Genomic DNA, 22501 nt, shown 5'->3' on the forward strand with positions numbered 1-22501 from the left:
GAGTCCCAAGATGCCTGTGGGGGTCGTAGAGCAAAGCGGAGAACACCACCGTGAGAATCTCATCTTTCCATTGAGGGGTCGTAGTAGGCCAAACAATTCGGACACTACAGATGATTTTGTGTGAAGACGGATGTTTCATGGCCTGACAAACACTGCTCTAGCCCTGTCACCTTTCACCTTTCACCGCAGTTGCGGAAGTGCGAGCGGCAGTTGCGGTGGATTGAGACACATCCAAAGCAACAGAAAAAAACTGTTCTCTAGCTGAAATTGACAGATTTTAAGAGAGTGGTCCAGCTGCAACATCATCTCTCAGAGCAGTCATCCCTCAGCGTCTCTACAGTATACTTCCACTTACTGGTATGTCATCTCTCAGTGCAGTGCATCTCTCAGGAAATTTGGGGGTTTCGAAAGAAGTGGACATTTCGAAAGGAACCATATAAGGAGAAGTGGGGTTTTGAAAGGTGCCTCTCAAGATGTAATTTGGGTTATCGAACGTTACTCAAGGTCTGCAGAGATGACAGTAAGGAATTTCTGTTGTGCAAAAAAAAAATGTCTTCACTTTGAACGTTACCTACCAGTAGCCATGTATGTAACTTGAACTTTTTTGTAAATGCTAGCTAACGTTAGTTACCTTAAAATAAAAACTGCATTCATTTTACAATGTATTATTTATTATTGAATTTTTTAAATAATAATATTAATTTAAATATCAAGTCATGGTGGTTCTAGTAGTTATGGAATTCCAGCACTTCTAGTGTTAACATGCTGACTAGACTGGGCAATCGCACAAATGTTGATTTTGTTCATCCACACCTGACGCGATCAGGACAAGCAGGTTGAAATATCAATAGAACTCTGAACCAACTATTAATTTGTGGACAGGTCGAAACACATTAAACATTCATAGACATTTAGCTAGCTAGCTTGCTGTTGCTAGCTAACCTGTCCTGGGATATAAACATTAGGTTGTTATTTTACCTGAAATGCACAAGGTCCTTTTTTCTGGATCTATGTAGAATTTTGACCCATTTTGAGTCACACAAATCGTCTGTTCTCTACTCCGACAATTAATCCACAGATAAAAGGGGAAACCTAGTTAGTCTCTAGTAATCTTGCCTCCTTCAGACTTCTTCTTCTTTGTGTTATATGTCGGTTGGCAACCAACTTTAAGGTGCATTACCACCACCAACTGGACTGAAGTGTGGACCTCAGTTCTTCTTTCATTCACCCACGTGGGTATATGCTCCCAAAAACCAATGAGGAGATGGGAGAGGTGGGACTTGCATTGTGTCAAAAGTAGAACCAAGCATGTGGGCAGCTTGAATGATTTATTTTGCAACGCTCCTGCCGGTGTGGTCAGCATGTAAGACTCATTTCGAAAGCCCCACTTCTACTATTATGGTTCATTTCGGAACGCCCACTCCTTTCGACACCCCTACTTTTCCTGTGAGGTGCACTGCACTGAGAGATGACATATCAGTAGGTAGCAGCATAGACCCTGAGGGATGACTGCTCTGAGAGAGGAAGTCGCAGTTGGACCCTATGGGATATTATGCTAATTTGATTTCCACGGGGCTACAGAAATCGTCTAGGTTAAATGTTCAAAGTTTCTTTTGAAAAAAATATTTAAAACAGAATAGTGTTACCATATTCCATTGAGAGTTAGTTTCATGTAACAGGGTCGACCTTAAAATGAGGGACAGAGGTAAATGAATCACTAATCACAGGAAATTAATAATAATATTCAGAAATGACTGTCAAAGCAACAAAATAACTATGGCTTTACGATGATGGTGATAACTTGGAAAAATGTTGGAGTTAAGTGGGTTAAAATCAGAGGTTGCAAGTCTTTATTCATATTAAAAATCTGATTTATTGAATTCTACACATTGCCAATATTAACAGGGCTCTTTATTTATTGTAACAGTCTTTTAAAATTCAATATTGGTGCACAATTTCTACTTAAAATATCAAAGGGGCGCAAAAGGCACTCTTTTCGTGTTATGGTGATGACGAGAGGAAGTCAGACGATGCAGGCCACAGCATTGCAACACCTTTTTCACAAGTGTGTAACAAAGCTCTCAGCACAGCCAGACACGCACACATTTAACACGCACACTGTGCTCATATGAGGAAGTCCTCTTCAATAACCGATCCTTCCACATCCTCCACCTCAATCTCCATCCAGGTATTCCAGCCGGTCCTGTTGAGAGGAGCACCCCCATCATGGCATATGGGAGCCTGGCCTGGAGTCTCTCTGCTCTACTGGGGCTTCTCCTGACCCCTTCACTAGGGTTGGAACCTCCACGGATCTCCTTCCCCCTCGGTTAGTAGAACATTTGATTCATTATTGTTTTTTCATGTCCATTTACTGGGTTTTTATGTATTTGCATCTGTGTGTGAATCTTGCAAAGATGCAGCATTCAGGAAAGACAGATATTATTTCAAGTTTATTTCATGTAAATATATCATTTGTCAGGATATAATATGAAAAAACACTTCCTCATGTTGAACTGCTGAGACATGTTCCGACTACACATAGCTTGTGTCTGTATGCATGTCACTTGAATTTCAGTTTGTGCCTCTTCCTCTAAATTTTAAGAAACCACAATGAAACACGATGGCACAATAGACACGAAGGCACACAACCTTTTCACTCAGGCCCCCCTTCCAGCATTGGGGAACACCCCTCGCCCCCGCCCTGTACTCGCTCTCGCCACGTCTATTTCTATGGGCACAAGCACTGTTCTTGACACACACTGTTCATGACACACACCTCTTTTGTTGGCGGAGAGAATATTTAGCAGGTTTAAAGGTTATTTCCTGCAATTTTAACCCTTTTGTCATGGGGTGAAGAGAAAATGTTGCAGTTTTCTTGCAAATTTTCTTGCAATTCTATAGATTTTGCCATGTCTAATGTGTATTCATGTGACATTTGAGTGAAGCAAACATTCACACAGAATCTCTGGGTAAAAAAACCTAGCTAAAACACTTTAGCTGACATGGGCTAGTTGACCTGGACATTTCTGACATGTTATAAATAGCTCTCTAAGGTATGCAATGACAGACACGACGAGGAAAACGGATTATGCACTACCCAATTTCAAAATGTCACCTTGTGCATTCTACTATTACAACTTTCAAGAGTAAGTTGAAAGCTGGACCCCCACGCTCCGCCTGCACCCCACAGTTTGGGAACTACTGACCAAGGCCACAGACAGACTGTATGGACAGACACACTTAAATACACTATAAGCACAGACTGCCTGATAATACATGTTTAGGTCAGGTGACAATTGTAGTTGGTTTATGCTACATGGGGTATCCAATATTGTATTTTTTCAAACTTCATTTACTTTTCCCCTCAAGCTGTTACCCAATCAAAACAATGGTCAATTATATCCCCTATTTCTCCAAATCAAATCAAAGTTTATTTGTCACATGTGCCGAATACAACAGGTGCAGACCTTACAGTGAAATGCTTACTTACAGGCTCTAACCAATAGTGCAAAAAAGGTATTAGGTGAACAATAGGTAAGTAAAGAAATAAAACAACAGTAAATAGACAGGCTATAGAAGTAGCGAGGCTACATACAGACACCTGTTAGTCAGGCTGATTGAGGTAGTATGTACATGTAGATATGGTTAAAGTGACTATGCATAATATGATGAACAGAGAGTAGCAGTAGCGTAAAAGAAGGGGTGACGGGACACAATGCAGACAGCCCGGTTAGCCAATGTGCGGGAGCACTGGTTGGTCGGCCCAATTGAGGTAATATGTACACGAATGTATAGTTAAAGTGACTATGCATATATGATAAACAGAGAGTAGCAGCAGCGTAAAAAGAGGGGTTGGAGGGGCAATGCAAATGCAAATAGTCCGGGTAGCCATTTGATTAGATGTTCAGGAGTCTTATGGCTTGGGGGGAAAACTGTGGAGAAGCATTGTTGTCCTGGACTTGGCACTCTGGTACCGCTTGCAATGCTGTAGTAGAGAGAACAGTCTATGACTGGGGTGACTGGGGTCTTTGACCATTTTTAGAGCCTTCCTCTGACACTGCCTGGTGTAGAGGTCCTGGATGGCAGGCAGCTTAGCCACAGTGATGTACTGGGCCATACGCACTACCCTCTGTAGTGCCTTGCGGTCAGAGGCCGAGCAATTGCCGTACCAGGCAGTGATGCAACGCTCTCGATGTTGCAGCTGTAGAACCTTTTGAGGATCTCAGGACCCATGCCAAATCTTTTTAGCTTCCTGAGGGGGAATAGGCTTTGTCGTGCCCTCTTCACGACTGTCTTGGTGTGTTTGGACCATTCTAGTTTGTTGTTGATGTGGACACCGAGGAACTCAACCTGCTCCACTGCAGCCCCGTTGATGAGAATGGGGGGCGTGTTCGGTCATCCTTTTCCTGTAGTCCACAATCATCTCCTTAGTCTTGGTTACTTTGAGGGATAGGTTGTTATTCTGGCACCACACGGCCAGGTCTCTGACCTCCTCCCTACAGGCCATCTCGTCGTTGTCTGTGATCAGGCCACTACCACTATTGTGTCGTCTGCAAACTTAATGATGGTGTTGGAGTGCCTGGCCATGCAGTCGTGTGTGAACAGGGAGTATAGGAGGGTACTGAGCACGCACCCCTGTGGAGCTCCAGTGTTGAGAATCAGCGTGGCTGATGTGTTGCTACCTACCCTCACCACCTGGGGGCGGCCCGTCAGGAAGTCCAGTATCAGAGGGATGTTTAAGTCCCAGGATCCTTAGCTTAGTGATGAGCTTTGAGGGTACTATGGTGTTGAACGCTGAGCTTTAGTCAATGAATAGCATTCTCACATAGGTGTTCCTTTTGTCCAGGTGGGAAATGGCAGTGTGGAGTACAATAGAGATTGCATCATCTGTGGATCTGTTTGGGCGGTATGCAAATTGGAGTGGGTCTAGGTTTTCTGGGATAATGGTGTTGATGTGAGCCATTACCAGCCTTTCAAAGCACTTCATGGCTACGGACGTGAGTTCTACGGGTCTGTAGTCATTTCGGCAGGTTGCCTTTGTGTTCTTGGGCACAGGGACTATGGTGGTCTGCTTGAAACAAGTTTGAGTTACAGACTCAATCAGGAACATGTTGAAAATGTCCGCCTGGTAATCCGCCTGGCCCCGCAGCCTTGTGTATGTTGACCTGTTTAAAGGTCTTACTCACGTCGGCTACAGAGAGCATGATCACACAGTCGTCAGCTACAGTTCAGTATTTCTACACTATTTTTGCTCTTTGTGACTCATTTGCTTGCATACAGTTTTACAAGAAAGTCAATGACCACAATCAGATATGTCAAGATGGTAGATTCAAAGGCCAAGCCACTCAAAATCTAAAATTAAACTGTGCACAATGCTACATGTTCAAAAGTGAGACCACACAGTCTGAGTTTTTGTTTGGATATATATATACACACAGTACGTATGCCGTTTTACAACAGTTGTGGTAAAAAGAGATGAGAATATGAGCCAACTCTCACAGTCTAAAAGTGAGCACTAGCTGCTACATTATGGAACCCCATTATAACTTTTTAGCTGTGGTGGCTGGGGGAGGCTTATTGAGTAAATGGAAGGGTATCAAACACAATTAACGAAGAATGTATCAATACCCATGGTCCGGTGTTAGCCGGTGGTCCACACAAACATACATCATAATCATACCATTTTTATTTGCCTTTCCTTTCAGAAAGCCCAGAGAGACCTCTTCCCTTATTCAGCCAACCAGACATTAAAAACACCACCACACTGTTGCTAAGTGATGACGACTCCACTCTGTTTGTAGGGGCACAAGATGCTGTGCTCTCATTGGATGTCAGCCAGCCTGGTGTCATAACCATGAAGACTAAGGTAGGCACATTCGAGAGGAAGAGGGAGCCGTCTTATTTCATCAGAGATACGTTTATAAAAAGGTTCCTACAGTCTACAAATATTCTCTCTGTCTGTTTCTCCTATAGATGGAATGGAAGCCCCCTCCAGATGTTCTACACGAGTGTACCACTAAGGGCAAGAAAGAAACGGTATTCATTGAGTCATCATGCACTTAAATGCACACACTTGCCTTCACAAGAAGCCAATGAGAACCACTCTCACCTCTTTGACATCTGCCTATGTACTTATTTTCCTCAGACGGACTGTCCCAACTTTGTGCGAGTGCTGCAACCCATCAATGCCACCCACTTGTATGCCTGTGGAACATTTGCGTACAACCCTCATGATACCTATATGGTAAGACTCTGCAGATCTCCTAGACTCTCCTAAAGCCTTCTGTTCTTCTCCTTTACGTCATATTTGGATAGACAGAGTATTTATATGATAATGAAACCTATAACACACTTTTAATGACCCCTCTCTCTTTTTCCCACTTATGGTCCTATAATTCCTCCCCTCTCTCAATGTGTCTGTTCCTTTCTCTCTCATTCTCTCAGGACACAGACACTCTCACCATGGCCAAAGTCCCCAGGAAGTACAATAATGGAAAAGGTTGCTGCCCGTTCAACCCATATCAAAGAAACACAGCCATCTCTGTTGGTGAGATTGATGACGTGGAGAGCCAATTGTAGCTGAATTAGTGGAATGCCTTGGTGACGATGCCACATGATAATTGCCAAGAAGACACCAACACTTCCGAATAAATGCTCTACTTTGTATTTTGTTCTCGTCACTCGGATACCTCAATTTTGAACATGTTTCTCTATATATATAGATGGTGAGCTTTTCACAGCCACGACAAATGACTTCCGGGGTAACACACCAATGGTCTCCCGCCAACTCAGTAAGGATGGTCGCCCAGATGTTAGCCAGGATACCTCAGTGACCTTGAATGGTGAGTGGTCTTAAACAAATAGAGTGCAATAGTAATGACATGGTTTTTTTTGGCACTTACTCCACCTTTCCTCGTTGGCCAAAGCCTATGGGGAAATGAATGGGAGTTTTAGAGGATTTTTGGATAAACGCTGAAGATAAGGTCTGTGATATTCCACATAAAAAAATTATATAGTATACTATGGTATATGTACACACTACAGTATTCACTGTAGTGTTTTTGCAGACTTAAATGTAGTATTCACTGTAGTATACTGTAGTAGTCAGCAAACACACTACAGTGAATATTGTAGTATTTACAGTTAACTACAGTATAAATTCTGTAATAAAATAAAACTGTAGTATAAACTATAGTGATTAATGTAGTGTTTTTGCAGATTGTAGTATACTGTTGTATTTACTATACTGTTTTTGCAGAATGTAGTATACTATAGAATTTACTGTAGTGTTTTTGCAGACATTACTGTGTTTTTGTTTTCTCTCTGACATAGTAGTGCGTGCTTTCTCCTTGAGGAAACCTACTGGAGAAATACTAAAAGAGCACATTTTCCATAACCTGTTGGTAGGTAGGACTGTGGTCTAAACAGATAGTTCAATGGGATTGAGATCCGGGCTCTTCGCTGGCCATGGCAGTACACTGACATTCCTGTCTTGCAGGAAATCATGCACAGAACGAGCAGTATGACTGGTGGCATTGTCATGCTGGAGAGTCATGTCAGGATGAGCCTGCAGGAAGGGTACCACATGAGGGAGGAGGATGTCTTCTCTGTAATGCACAGCGTTGAGATTGCCTTCAATGACAACAAGCTCAGTCCAATGATGTTGTGACACACCGCCCCAGACCATGATGGACCCTCCACCTCCAAATCGATCCCACTCCAGAGTACAGGCCTCTGTGTATAAAAGCCTTCGATGATAATCCGACCATCACCCCTGGTGAGACAAAACCGCGACTCATCAGTGAAGAGCACTTTTTGCCAGTCCTGTCTGGTCCAGCGACGGTGTGTTTGTGCCCATAGGCGACGTTGTTGCCGGTGATGTCTGGTGAGGACCTGCCTTACAACAGGCCTACAAGCCCTCAGTCCAGCCTCTCTCAGCCTATTGCGGACAGTCTGAGCACTGATGGAGGGATGATGAGTTCCTGGTGTAACTCAGGCAGTTGTTGTTGCCATCCTGTACCTGTACCGCAGGTGTGATGTTAGGATGTACCGATCCTGTGCAGGTGTTGTTACACGTGGTCTGCCACTGCGAGGACGATCAGCTGTCCGTCCTGATTCCCTGTAGTGCTGTCTTAGGCGTCTCACAGTACAGACGTTGCAATTTATTGCCCTGGCCAGATCTGCAGTCTTCATGCCTCCTTGCAGCATGCCTAAGGCACGTTCATGCAGATGAGCAGGGACCCTGGGCATCTTTCTTTTGGTGTTTTTCAGAGTCAGTAGAAAGGCTTCTTTAGTGTCCTAAGTTTTCATAACTGTGACCTTAATTGCCTACTGTCTGTAAGCTGTTAGTGTCTTAACGACCGTTCCACAGGTGCATGTCCATTAATTGTTTATGGTTCATTGAACAAGCATGGGAAACAGTGTTTAAACCCTTTATAATGAAGATCTGTGGAGTTATTTGGATTTTTACAAATTACCTTTGAAAGACAAGGTCCTGAAAAAGGGATGTTTCTTTTTTGCTGAGTTTATAGTCTATTCTATATATATATATATATATACCCACCCCATTTTCGTGGTATCCAATTGGTAGTTAGTCTTGTCTCATCGCGTACGGACTCGGGAGAGGCGAATGTTCGAGAGCCATGCGTCCTCCAAAACACAAGACAACCAAGCCGCACTGATTCTTTACACAATGCCCACTTAACCCGGAAGCCAGCGTGAACGTGTCAGCGTGCACTGCGCCCGGCCCGCCACAGGAGTCGCTAACCCGGATGACGCTGGGTCTCCTGGTCGCGGCCGGCTGCGACAGAGCCTGGACTCAAACCCAGAATCTCTAGTGGCACAGCTAGCACTGCGATGCAGTGCCTTAGACCACTGTGCCACTCGGGAGGCCTGTTGGTTTTGTTACTTATGGGTGGCACAAAACAGGATATGGGGGAAGGGAATGGAGATATGCTAAATGAATACTGTAGTATTTACTATAGTTAAAGTGTAGTGTTTTTCCGGATACTACTGTAGTATTTACTATGGTATTTGACAGTATACTACAACATTCTATAGTAAACACTACACAATCGTGGGATACTACAGTGTGTAGTATAGTATTCTACAGAATATTATAGTTTACTATAGATTTCTAAAGTAAGTACTGTATTTTTTCATGGGGTTAAACACAGGCTTAGGAGATCTTACATGTTTTGTTCTATGAGATAAAAAAGTTACATTAGCTGATGAAGATTGTGAATTTTGAATCAGTTATGTATTCAAAACAAACACAGTCTTCATAATTCATAAAAGGTCATGTAAACTGACTGATAATATCTCATAGAACAAAACTTATAAGATCTCCTAAGCGTGTGTTAACCTCAGACCTAATTTATAAGTTTATCCCAAAACCCCATTCTTTCCCCATTAATTTCCCCCATAGGAATGGCCAAACATACCAGAGGTAACTTATTTCCAATTTTTAGGACTACAAGCTGGCGAGCTCTATACAAATTCAACATACACCTTTGTGTTAGCTTCAGCTCAAGAAACAGAACATAAGCAACTGGTGTCCCCCAGGGCTCTGTGCTCGATACCCTGTTGTTCTCCCTATTCTGCACACAACAAAACCAATTGTTCACATTTTATTGTGTATTAAGAATGACTAAATATATCAACATGTCAAACTTTGATTGTTATTTGAACTCTTCTACATTCACTGATTTTGCAACTGTTGAATTGGCAAGAAAATAGTTACACTCAATATCCAAAAGTAAGTGGAGACCTTCTCTTTGAACATCTCATTACAAAATCATTGGCATTAATATGGAGGTGGTCCCCCCTTAGCTGCTAGAACAGCCTCCACGCTTCTGGGAAGGCTTTCCACTAGATGTTGGAACAGCGCTGCAGGGACTTGCTTCCATTCAGCCACGAGCATTAGTGAGGTTGGACACTGATTTTGGACAATTAGGCCTGGTTTGCAGTCAGCGTTCCAATTCATCCCAAAGGTGTTCGATGGAAATGAGGTCAGGGCTCTGTGCAGGGCAGCCAAGTTCTTCCACACCTATCTAGAATTTTTGTTTTTGTGCACGTGGGAATTGTCAAGCTGAAACAAAAAAAGGGCCTTCCCCCAACTGTTGCCACAAAGTTGGAAGCACAGAAATGTCTAGAAGGTCATTGTATGCCGTAGCGTTAAGATTTTCTTTCATTGGAACTAAGGGGCCTAGCCCAAGCCATGAAAAACAGCGCCAGCCCATTATTCCTCATCCATCAAACTTTACATTTGGCACTATTCATTTGAGCAGGCAGCGTTTTCCTGGCATCCGCCAAACCCAGATTCGTCCTTTGGACTGCCAGATGGTGAAGAGTGATTCATCACTCCAGAGAATGCGTTTCCACTGCTCCAGTCCAATGGCGGCAAGATATACACCATGCCAGCCAATGCTTGGTATTGCGGCTTCTGGGCCATTGAAACCCATTTCATGAAGCTCCCAACGAACAGCTATTTTGCTGATGTTGCTTCCATAGGCAGTTTGGAACTCGGTGGTGAGTGTTGCAGACGATTTGTATGCGCAACGCGCTTCAGCACTCCCATTCTGTGAGCTTGTGTGGCCTACCTATTTTGTGGCTGAGCCGTTGTTGCTCCTAAACGTGTCCACTTCACAATAACAGCACTGACCGGGACAGGCCTAGCAGGGCAGAAATTTGACAAACTGACTTGTTAGCATCCTATGACAGTGCCACTTTGAAAGTCACTGAGCTCTTCAGTATGGGCCATTCTACTGCCAATGTTTGTCTATGGAGATTGCATGGCTGTGTGCTCAATTTTACACACCTGTCAGCAACCGGTGTGGCTGAAAGAGCCAAATCCACTAATTCGAAGGGGTGTCCGCATACCATGTTGTGTATTACCCATCTGTGCTTGAATAGATGTTTGTGTAATTGTCTGAGATGTTTGTGTAATTTCCTTAATTTCAGAGCCCACTTTCGTCAGTTCCGCATCTGACACCAGCGAGGGGAAGGTGTACTTCTTCTTCAGTGAAGTTGGAAATGAGTACAGCTTCCTGGATGAGTTCAAAGTAGCGCGGGTAGCCCAGGTCTGCAAGGTAAGTAACAGGATGGGGCTTCGATTCCATTTAATATAGGAGAAATTAACATTAATCCAGTTAATGAATTGGAAAAGAAATCCTCATTGAATATAACATGCTAACTTCTCCAATTAATTAATTTAAATTAAATTAATTACCTGAATTGAGTAGGAATTGCTCCCTAAGCCTGGTAGAATGGTAGGCCAGTGTCCCTCCCCATTCTCCTATGCACAGATTTACTCAGAAGGATATGAGAACCCCCGAGATGCAACTTCTCTTTTTCACAAGGCAGAAATGTGACTGCTTCCTCTGTCATTACTGACAGGAGAGTATTTACAGTGCCTTCAGAAAGTATTCATACACCTTGACTTAGTCCACATTTTGTTGTGTTACAGCCTGAATTCAAAATGGGTTGAAATGACATTTTCTCACCAATCTACCCACAATACTCCATAATGATAAAGTGAAAACATTAAAACATTTTAAAACATTTTAGACATTTTTCCAAATGTATTGAAAATAAAATACAGAAATATCTCATTTACGTAAGTATTCACACCAGAGTCAATACATGTTAGAATCCCCTTTGGCAGTGATTACAGCTGTGAATCTTTCTGGGTAAGTCTCTAAGAGCTTTGCACACCTGGATTTTTGAACATTTGCACATTATTATTTTTTTAATTCTTCAAACTCTGTCAAGTTGGTTGTTGATCATTGCGAGACAGTCATTTTAAGTCAAAACTGTAACTAGGCCACTCGGGAACATTCAATGTCGTCTTGGTAAGCAACGCCAGTGTATATTTGGCCTTCTGTTTTAGGTTATTGCCCTGCTGCAAGGTGAATTTGTCTCCCAGAGTTGGAAAGTAGACTGAACCAGGTTTTCCTCTAGGATGTTGCCTGTGCTTAGCTCTATTCTATTTATTTTTATCCAACAAAAGAACTCCCTAATTCTTGCCAATGACAAGCATACCCATAACATGATGCAGCCACCACCATCCTTTGTCCATTTATTTTTTACCCATCTACAGTTGAAGTCGGAAGTTTACATACACTTAGGTTGGAGTCATTAAAACTCATTTTTCAACCACTCCACAAATTTATTGTAAACAAACTATAGTTTGGGCAAATCGGTAAGTAATTTTTCCAACAATTGTTTACAGACAGATTATTTCACTTATAATTCACAGTATCACAATTCCAGTGGGTCAGAAGTTTACATACACTAAGTTGACTGTGCCTTTAAACAGCTTGGAAAATTCCAGAAAATTATGTCAGGCTCTAGAAGCTTCTGATAGGCTAATTGACATAATTTTAGTCAATTGGAGGTGTACCTGTGGATGCATTTCAAGGCCTACCTTCAAACTCAGTGCCTCTTTGGTTGACATAATCGGAAAATCAAAAGAAACAGCCAAGACCGCAGAAACAAATTGTAGACCTCCACAGGGAGAAATTTCCAAAAGTATAAACACCATGGGACCATGCAGCCATCATACCGCTCAGGAAGGAGACGCGTTCTGTCTCCTAGAGATTAACGTACTTTGGGGCGAAAAGTGAAAATCAATCCCAGAACAACAGCAAAGGACCTTGTGAAGATGCTGGAGGAAACAGGTACAAAAGTATCTATGTCGATATAACCTGAAAGGCCGCTCAGCAAGGAAGAAGCCACTGCTCCAAAACCGCCATAAAAAAAACCAGACTACGGTTTGCAACTGCACATGGGGACAAAGATCGTACTTTTTGGAGAAATGTCCTCTGGTCTAATGAAACAAAAATAGAACTGTTTGGCCATAATAACCATTGTTATGTTTGGAGGAAAAAGGGGGATGCTTGTAAGCCGAAGAACACCATTCCAACCGTGAAGCACGGGGGTAGCAACATCATGTTGTGGGGGTGCTTTGCTGCAGGAGGGTGTATGTAAACTTCAAATAGGTACCCTTCTTTGTGAGGCATTGGAAAACCGCCCTGGTCTTTGTGGTAGAATCTGTGTTTGAAAATCAGTGCTCGACTGAGGGACCTAACAGATAATTGTATGTGTGGGGTACAGAATCATGAATAATGATGAGTGAAAGTTACAGTTACCCGCCAAAACATCCTAACGCAACTAAAGGTGTTAACCCTCCACATCTATCAAGACAACTGGAGTACTGGGCCAGCCACTCTTAAATAGCACATGGGCCAGCTCAGTTGAAACACCTTCCGACTAACAAAATGGACAAGCCAGCACAGGTGTAAAACATACTGACTAACGAGATGACAGCAATCAGTACGCCCTATATGCTGACGAGCTGAAGTCCAACCTCAAAACATAAATGGAAAAACCAAAGGCTGTAACATCTTCCCCCTTAAGACAACAAATAGAAAAGTTAGCATGTCTTGGGGTTATGATATTTGTGCATCCAACTTTCTCACTAATCATTATAAACGATTCATTCAGGGCTATCTGTAATCATGCTAGCATCCACATTAATGTAGAAGTGTTTAGAAACATTCTATTCTTATGTACTGTACAATAAAAGTGACTCAAATGGCACAAAACATTATTTACCATTTCCATTGGGCACAAAATAATCTTAAACATAACGGAAAAAAACAGCCAATGCATCCAACAAGTTTGTAAAGTCACAAGCTTGATGTAATCATTGTGTGCTATGAATTTGGGACCAAATACTACATTTCTGACTACTTTAATACACAAGTGAATTTGTCCCAATACCTTTGGTCCCCTAAAACGGGAAGACTAGGTATTTATGTGCTGTAATTTCTAAACGGTTGACGTGAAAATAACCTCAAATTAAATCTAACAGTCTGCACTTTAACCTCATAGTCATTGAATAATTTAAAATCCAAAGTGCTGGAGTACGGACCCAAAACAACAACAAATGTCAATGTCCCAATACTTTTGGAGCTCACTGTAATTCCATTGATATTATGGGGTATTGTGGCAGTAAATTCAGGCAGTAACACAACCAAATGTGGAAAAAGTCCAGGGGTGTGGATATTTTCTGAAGGCACTGTAAAAGGCCAGAGGTGTATTCAGAACACTCTCAAAACAGAGTGCCCCAAAAAGTGAACCATGTCATGATTATTACTAAACAAATATGTTGTCCGTGGGTGCGTCAGGATGACAGTGGGGGAGAGCGCATCCTACAGAACCGCTGGACTTCCTTTGCTAAAGCCGAACTTCTCTGTCGGCCTCCCAAAGAGCTGCCTTTCAATATCATCCAGGATGTGTTCACCCTCGCTCCATCAGAGGGCTACTCCACACAAGATATTCTTTTCTATGGTGTCTTCACATCCCAATGGTGAGCATTTTATTCCTGCACATGTAAGATGAGATGTCTGGAGGTCTAATGACATGACCAAACAATTGTGCCAATATTTGGGTTAACTTTCTCACAAAATAGTTTTTTATATGGTTCTGCCCCCTCTTTCACATCTCTCTTTCCTGCTGGCCTCCTACCCTCTGTCTATATCTCCTCTCTCCCCTTCCACTCCCAGGTCAGTGGCTTCAGGGCAGTCTGCTGTGTGTGCCTTTCGGCTTGGGGACATCAAAGATGTGTTTGCTGGGAATTACAAGATATTCCAAAACCACCAATGGAGTCCTCGCATGGACAAGAGTAGCAACCTGGGCAAGGTGTGGATGGGCCAATCCTATACTGTAGAAGTATACACTGAGTTTACCAAACATTAAGAACACCTTCCTAATATTGAGATGCACCCCCCCCCCCCCCCCCCCCCCTCTATAATGTTTCAAAAAGCGTCTTTGCCCCAGTGCTTTCCAAAGTTGGGTCAAGTTGGCTGGATGTCCTTTGAGTGGTGGAACATTCTTGATACACATGGGAAAATGTTGAGCGTGAAAAACCCAGCAGCGTTGCAGTTCTTGACACAAACCGGTGCGCCTGGCACCTACTACCATGCCCCGTTCAAAGGCATTTAAATCCTTTGTCGTGCCCATTCACCCTCTGAATGGCACACATACACCATACATATTACAATTGTCTCAAGGCTTTAAAATCCTTCTTTAACCTTTCTCCTCCCCTTCATCTACACTGATTGAAGTGGATTTAACAAGTGACATTAATAAGGGATCATAGCTTTCACCTGGTCAATCTATGTCATGGAAAGAGCAGGTGTTCTTAATGTTTGTATTCTCAGGGTAGATTAGGGTATATTGGCAGGGTTGAGAACAATATCCTTTATAAGGATCCATTCTCATGGTTTACCTATTTTTTTGCAGTGGCTATAATAGGTTTATATACAGTGGGGAGAACAAGTATTTGATACACTGCCAATTTGGTTCAGTTAATACAGGTAATGAGTGGAGAACAGGAGGACTTCTTTAAAAAAACTAACAGGTCTGTGAGAGGCGGAATTCTTACTGGTTGGTAGGTGATCAAATACTTATGTCATGCAATAAAATGCAAATGAATTACTTAAAAATCATACAATGTGATTTTCTGGATTTTTGTTTTATCTTCCGTCTCTCACAGTTGAAGTGCACCTATGATAAAAAATGACAGACCTCTGCATGCTTTGTAAGTAGGAAAACCTGCAAAATCGGCAGTGTATCAAATACTCGTTCTCCCCACTGTAGTTGTTAATTTGTGGACTTGTGCAATTAGCCTAATGACCAAATCCTCTTTAACCCCTTTGTTTCCCTCATGGCAATTGTAATGACTGAGTTTATGGCCTTTTTGTTGACAGTGTGGGTTGGCCAATGCCTCAGACACCACTCTAATGGCAGTCAAGGAAAGTTTCCTAGCCAGTGGAAGTGTGCATCCGATAGGCAGTGCACCAGTTCTCAACTCCCCTGACCAGCGCTACAGTCGGATTGCTGCACTACGGACAAAAGCGGCCAATGGACAGGACTACACCATACTCTTCCTGCTTAGTGGTGTGTCATAGTTATTTTCAATTTGGACATTGCTCTTCAATCTTGGTCTGTAAACTTCTGTCCGATTGCTCATGTGGTGATACAACTCCCATCCCAAATTTGATGGCAGATAATTTTGTCGCAGCACATTTTCTTTTGTTTGCAACTTCTGTCTTTCACTCTTCTCTTGGTCAGAGTCTGGGTTTCTCCACAAAGCTGTGCTGTTGAACAAGGGTACCCACATCATAGAGGAGATCCAAGTGTTCAGACAACCACAGCTGGTGAAAAACATACTTCTCTCCACCTCCAAGGTACACATTTGTTCAATCTTAACTTTTGTCAATACATGTTTTCAAATGGCATCTCTCTGTATACTGTCTGTGGCCTTTCATCCACTAAAGCCCTTTGATGCCTGTTCCTGCTATCGCAGGGTGTGCTTTATGTGGGGACCTCTGAAGGGGTGACCCAGGTGCCTGTATCCCAGTGCTCATCCTATAAGAGCTGTGCCCAGTGTGTTTTGGCACGAGACCCCCTCTGTGGCTGGGACCCTGCTAGTGGACACTGTGCCAGTGTGTCTGCCATTCCAGCCAATGCGTGAGTACATATTTAGATCTTTAGATTAATCACTGGCCTCCACATACTGATGGTTACACGTGGCATTTCCATTCATTATTTACTTTTTTTATAAAAAAAATTGTCAAATCGATGACATCCCAGCCTAGCACTCATGCATGCGTTTGTGCAATGAAGAGAACAGTCAGGGCACCAATATTAATGGACATTCCTCTCTCTCTTCTACCTTTCCATCTCTCACTCCATCTTTGCATTTGTATGTGTTGTTGCTGTCAGACGGCAGGATGTGGAGCATGGCAACGTGATGAAGGAGTGTCAAGGTTCCCTCACAGCTAAACCTCTACTAGGTGATCACTACAATTAGACACAAGTGTATTGGGATTATAAAGTAATAAAACCAGTAAAAAAACATTTAAGCATTGAGTGCTCTATAGTATGTATAACTCACTAATTTGTCTGTGCTCACATTCTATCCCCAGTGGAGGTGTACGCACAGCTAAATGAAGTAGTGAGGTTGAAGTGTTCCAGATCCTCCAATCTGGCAACCTTGAGTTGGAAGTCCGCCAAAGCTAGCGCTCTGCCCCATCACCTCTTCTTTCACTCTGGAGATGAGAATCTGGTCTTCATGGCCACACCTGACACCTTCGGAATCTACCACTGCATCTCTGTTGAGAGGGGTTATGAAGAGACAGCAGCTATCTACACTGTGAAACAGAGTGTCTCTCCTCAGGCCATTGATACTCCAGCCGTTCAAATTCGGATCACCACCACAGAGACTAAAGACCAGATGACCACTATGATGGAGATTCCAAGCAACACTGACAAGCTAGAAGACCTCATTAACTTTGGGGAGGATCCAGTCATCACCACAGATGTAACCACAACCAACAAGACTCCATACACACAGTCCACGACAGAGAATCTAGAGGACAAGACTCCAGACACCAATTCCAGTACTGAGAAGCCAGAGGATATGACCCCAGAGCCCCTTTCCAGCAGTGAGAAACCAGAAGACATTGTCAACCACAATGAACCCTTAACAGCCAAGAATTACCATAGTGAATTGGTGGCAGTATCATTTCTCCTGGCTGTGTGTGTTTGTGTGCTAGTGTTAGGAGGGCTCTATGGGTGGCACCTGCAGGGCAGATATAAATTGGGCCCCTCGGACACTGCAGAGGGGGGATACAAGGAAGAGAATGACCCCCTGGAAGTCTCACCTCCCTCTATAAAGAAGGCAGAATGAATGGACTCAGAAGATATGTATCTTCATCGAGAGTCTATTTTTTTCAGGCATTTGATGACATAACATCAGGTGGATTTGAGCTTGTTGAAGATTTATAAATAAGTAAATTAAAAAGTGTTTGGGAGGGGGGGTGAAGGGTAGGTTTATTTACATGTGGAGCCTATTTGTCTTCAACTTAAACAGACAGATAATGCACATTTCTATTAATTTCAAATGAATACAATTTTTTTAATCCTACATTTCCTCAGCTGACATCTTTTTCTATAGGCTACAAAACAAGTGTCTTTATTTCTGTAGGAATGTTCATTCTCTTTTACTACGCCTACTATAATAAAAAGGAGAAATTACATTTCTGAATCTTTCATTTTTTATTTATTTTTATTTATTTCACCTTTATTTAACCAGGTAGGCTAGTTGAGAACAAGTTCTCATTTGCAACTGCGACCTGGCCAAGATAAAGCATAGCAGTGTGAACAGACAACACAGAGTTACACATGGAGTAAACAATTAACAAGTCAATAACACAGTAGAAAAAAAAGGAGAGTCTATATACATTGTGTGCAAAAGGCATCGCCGAAGTCGAGGATCGGTAGGATAGTCAGTTTTACTAGGGTAAGTTTGGCGGCGTGAGTGAAGGAGGCTTTGTTGCGGAATAGAAAGCTGACTCTTGATTTGATTTTCGATTGGAGATGTTTGATATGAGTCTGGAAGGAGAGTTTACAGTCTAGCCAGACACCTAGGTACTTATAGATGTCCACATATTCAAGGTCGGAACCATCCAGGGTGGTGATGCTGGTCAGGCGTGCGGGTGCAGGCAGCGAACGGTTGAAAAGCATGCATTTGGTTATCCCTTGGCTGTCACCAAATAATAGTGGACATGCATAAAGATGGCTGCCCCCAAGTACTTAGCAAATGAGGCATTTTTTGCTAAGATCACCGTATTATGCAGTGGTCTCCATCACTGCTTTAATATAAATCTGCATTAGCACAGTTAAAGATTCCAATTCTAGCTCATAGGCGGTAATTTGAAAAAGTACAGTTGAAGTCGGAAGTTTACATACACTTAGGTTGAAGTCATTAAAACACGTTTTTCAACCACTCCACAAATTTCTTGTTAACAAACTATAGTTTTGGCAAGTCGGTTAGGACATCTACATTGTGCATGACACAGTCATTTTTCCAACAATTGTTTACAGATTTCACTTATAATTCACAATTCCAGTGGGTCAGAAGTTTACATACACTCAGTTGACTGTGCCTCTAACCAGCTTGGACAATTCCAGAAAATTACATCATGGCTTTAGAAGCATCTGATAGGCTAAATGCCATCACGGGTGATGGGTACAAAAGTATCTATATTCACAGTAAAACGAGTCCTATATTGACATAACCTGAAAGGCCGCTCAGCAAGGAAGAAGCCACTGCTCCAAAACTGCCATAAAAAAGCCAGACTATGGTTTGCAACTGCACATGGGGAAAAATATCATACTTTTTAGAGAAATGTCCTTTGGTCTGATGAAACAAAAATATAACTGTTTGACCATAATGAACATTGTTATTTTTAGAGGAAAAAGGGGGAGGCTTGCAAGCCGAAGAACACCATCCCAACCCTGAAGCACGGGGGTGGCAGCATCATGTTGTGGGGGTGCTTTGCTGCAGGAGGGACAGGTGCACTTCACAAAATAGATGGCATCATGAGGGAGGAAAATTATGTGGATATATTGAAGCAACATCTCAAGACATTAGTCAGGAAGTTAAAGCTTGGTCGCAAATGGGTCTCCCAAATGGACAATGACCCCAAGCATACTTAAGGACAACAAAGTCAAGGCATTGGAGTGGCCATCACAGGGTCCTTACCTCAAACCTATAGAAAATGTGTGGGCAGAACTGAAAAAGTGTGTGTGAGCAAGGAGGCCTACAAACCTGACTCAGTTACACCAGCTCTGTCAGGAGGAATGGGCCAACATTCACCCAAATGATTGTGGGAAGCTTGTGGAAGGCTACCTGACCCAAGTTCAACAATTTCAAGGCAATGCTACCAAATACTAATTGAGTGTATGTAAACTTCTGACCCACTGGGAATGTGATGAAATAAATAAAAGCTGAAATAAATCTCTCTACTTTTATTCTGACATTTCACATTCTTAAAATAAAGTGGTGATCCTAACTGACCTAAGACAGGGAATTTTTACTTGGATTCAAAGTCAGGAATTGTGAAAAAACGGAGTTTAAATGTATCTGGCTATGGTGTATGTAAACTTCCAACTTCAACTGTAGATTGAATGATGTATTGTGCTGTAGTTAACAACTCTGTGGCCGTGTTCGAGAGCATCAAAAATGACTTCGGGTGACTACCTGACTGACTGATCTACAAATCTCATTGCATCATAAATAACAACTCATTATTTGTAGATCAGTCCTATACAATTTACCAATGATACTTTGCAGTTTTGATTTTCTCGAACACGGCCAATGGGTAGTTCCAGAGATACTGTAAATAATGATGAGATCGTCTTGTCTCTGCCTAACAATGCGATGTTGAATGGAGTGGACCATCTCGCTTCACCTCTTCTTCTCTGGTAGTGCTAAAACAATGTCATATTGTTAGGAAAAATATGCTTAAATGACTGAACAATAGTCTTATTTTAAATGAAACTGTAACTAAATAAACTTAAACTCTGTTTTATTATATCTGATTAACAATATGAGTTCATCAGAAGGGATTGTGTGACACGGACAAGGAGTAATTAAAGTTAATGAACACCATTCCAACTAGGAAGAAAGGAATGGTTTGTGGATTAAGTAAACAGATAAGGTAGATAACCTATGGTTGAACCGACAAAACTGAGCTCTGGGGTGTTTTAGATAAGGCAGTGAGTGCATTCCTAGGTTTTCTGTTAATTAGAACTGTCAGCTAAGTGGTGATCGATAATGGTGAGGAGTCAAAAGTTAATTCAGTTGTGTTGTGTGTCTTGTGTATGTGTTAGTGAGTTGGAATGAACTTTGAATGAACTTTTAAAGTTCCCTTTGTCCCGGTCTAGAGGAGGAGATTAATTTTAGAAGCAATGAAATGACGTCATGTTATTGTATGTAAACTGTTGCTCGTGGTAACGCGCTCCGACAATAAATTCTGTTACCTATTATTGAAAAGACTGGTCTCCGTCTATTTTATGCAAACAAGAATCTTACAAATTCTCATAAAATAGATGAAGGGAATTCAATTAATGAAAACGTATTGGAATAACTAAATTACAGTAACACATATCTGAATTCCTCCATCTTTATGCACCTTTGACAGGTTAATAATTGTTTACTTTTATCCGGGATCCTTGGGAGTTGGGACGTCCCTACCCTAAACCACACTTTTAATTAACTAACCCTTATCTTAACCGTTGGGGCTCCCGAGTGGCGCAGCAGTCTAAGGCACTGCATCTCAGTGCTAGAGGCGTCACTACAGACACCCTGGTTTGATTCCAAGCTGTATCACAACCGGCTGTGATTTGGAGTCCAATAGGGCGGCGCACAATTGGCCCAACGTCGTCCGGGTTTGGCCGGTGTAGGCTGTCATTGTATGTAAGAATTTGTTCTTAACTGACTTGCCTAGTTAAATCAACAACAAAGAAATGGTGACAGAGTTGGGATGTCCCAAGGATACGATTTAGACTTTAGACTTACACAATTAACAGAACTTTGAGGAGGTAGGTGGGTTTTCTAGTAAATTACCTGGCCTGGGCTGCGTTTCAAACTCATAAGACACACCGTCATCCACTTACCGTCGCCTTATGCCCTTTGGGGAATCTCCGCGGCCATATTTGTCGTCGGTCCAAATGATTAGCCAAGCAAGGGAAGTTTGCAACGTAAGCCCTTCAGCCCTCGTTTTTAATAGAGTTTGCGAGAGCACAATTATGTTCACTTCGGGGCCTAAATCAAATCATATTTTATTAGTCGCATGCGCCGAATACAACAGACCTTAAAGTGAAATGCTTACTTACGAGCCCCTAACCGACAGTGCAGTTAAAAAAAATATGGATAAGAATAAGAAATAAAAGTAACAAGTAATGAAAGAGGAGCAGTAAAAAAATAACAATATATACAGAGGGGTGCCGGTACAGAGGCAATGTGCAGGGGCACCGGTTAGTTGAGGTAGTATGTACATGTTGGTAGAGTTAATTAAAGTGACTATGCATAGATGACACCAGAGAGTGGCAGTGGTGTGGAGAGGGGGGAGCGGGCAATGAAACGCCCCCATAATTCAATTTGCGATGATTGTACATCCGCTAAGAAAAGTCAGCCAAAACTTAAAACGTCAATATGGAGTCAACATACAAGTGTAAGTAAAAACAAATGTAAATAAGTTAGAAATTGTGCTACTAATGCATAAACACATCTAGCAAAAGTAATCTTTTCATTTGGTTAGCTTTAGGAAATTATAGAATAAAACATTTTCCTTCTTCAGAAGTAGCTAGACGGGCTAACGTTAGTTCGCTAATTAATTTGTTAGCTATCATACAGTAGGCATATATATTTAAGCAATAAGTCATGAGGGGGTGAGGGATATGGCCAATATACCACGGCTAAGGGCTGTTCTTATGTATGACGCATTGCTGAGTGCCTGGACACAGTCCTTAGCTGTGGTATATTGGCCATATACCACAAACCCCAGAGGTGCCTTATTGCTATTACAAACAAACGGGTTACCAACATAACTAGAGCAGTAAAAATAAATGTTTTGTCATACCC

General features: G+C 42.2%; 1 protein-coding gene across 1 annotated transcript; it reads left to right on the forward strand.

Annotated features, from left to right (window-relative positions):
- The first annotated feature begins 1677 nt into the window (after nucleotides 1-1677).
- Nucleotides 1678-18113, forward strand: LOC109901935 (semaphorin-4A). Its single transcript, XM_020497950.2, has 15 exons — nucleotides 1678-1705; nucleotides 2189-2326; nucleotides 5706-5866; nucleotides 5974-6036; nucleotides 6146-6244; nucleotides 6445-6547; nucleotides 6723-6842; nucleotides 10963-11090; nucleotides 14193-14374; nucleotides 14571-14706; nucleotides 15777-15966; nucleotides 16141-16256; nucleotides 16376-16539; nucleotides 16795-16865; nucleotides 16998-18113. The coding sequence occupies exons 1-15, from the start codon at nucleotides 1693-1695 to the stop codon at nucleotides 17759-17761; spliced, it is 2448 nt and encodes an 815-aa protein (XP_020353539.2). The 5' UTR covers nucleotides 1678-1692; the 3' UTR covers nucleotides 17762-18113.
- The last annotated feature ends 4388 nt before the right edge of the window (nucleotides 18114-22501 follow it).

Source organism: Oncorhynchus kisutch, linkage group LG13 (genome assembly GCF_002021735.2).
Source record: "Oncorhynchus kisutch isolate 150728-3 linkage group LG13, Okis_V2, whole genome shotgun sequence".
In the NCBI taxonomy this organism is placed as follows: domain Eukaryota; kingdom Metazoa; phylum Chordata; class Actinopteri; order Salmoniformes; family Salmonidae; genus Oncorhynchus; species Oncorhynchus kisutch.

Bases quoted from the DNA above. Each gene is read 5' to 3' on its own strand.
- LOC109901935 (XM_020497950.2), top strand. The intron at 5,867-5,973 runs GTAGGCACATTC...TTTCTCCTATAG, and splicing joins TCATAACCATGAAGACTAAG to ATGGAATGGAAGCCCCCTCC. The intron at 16,540-16,794 runs GTGAGTACATAT...TGTTGCTGTCAG, and splicing joins TCTGCCATTCCAGCCAATGC to ACGGCAGGATGTGGAGCATG.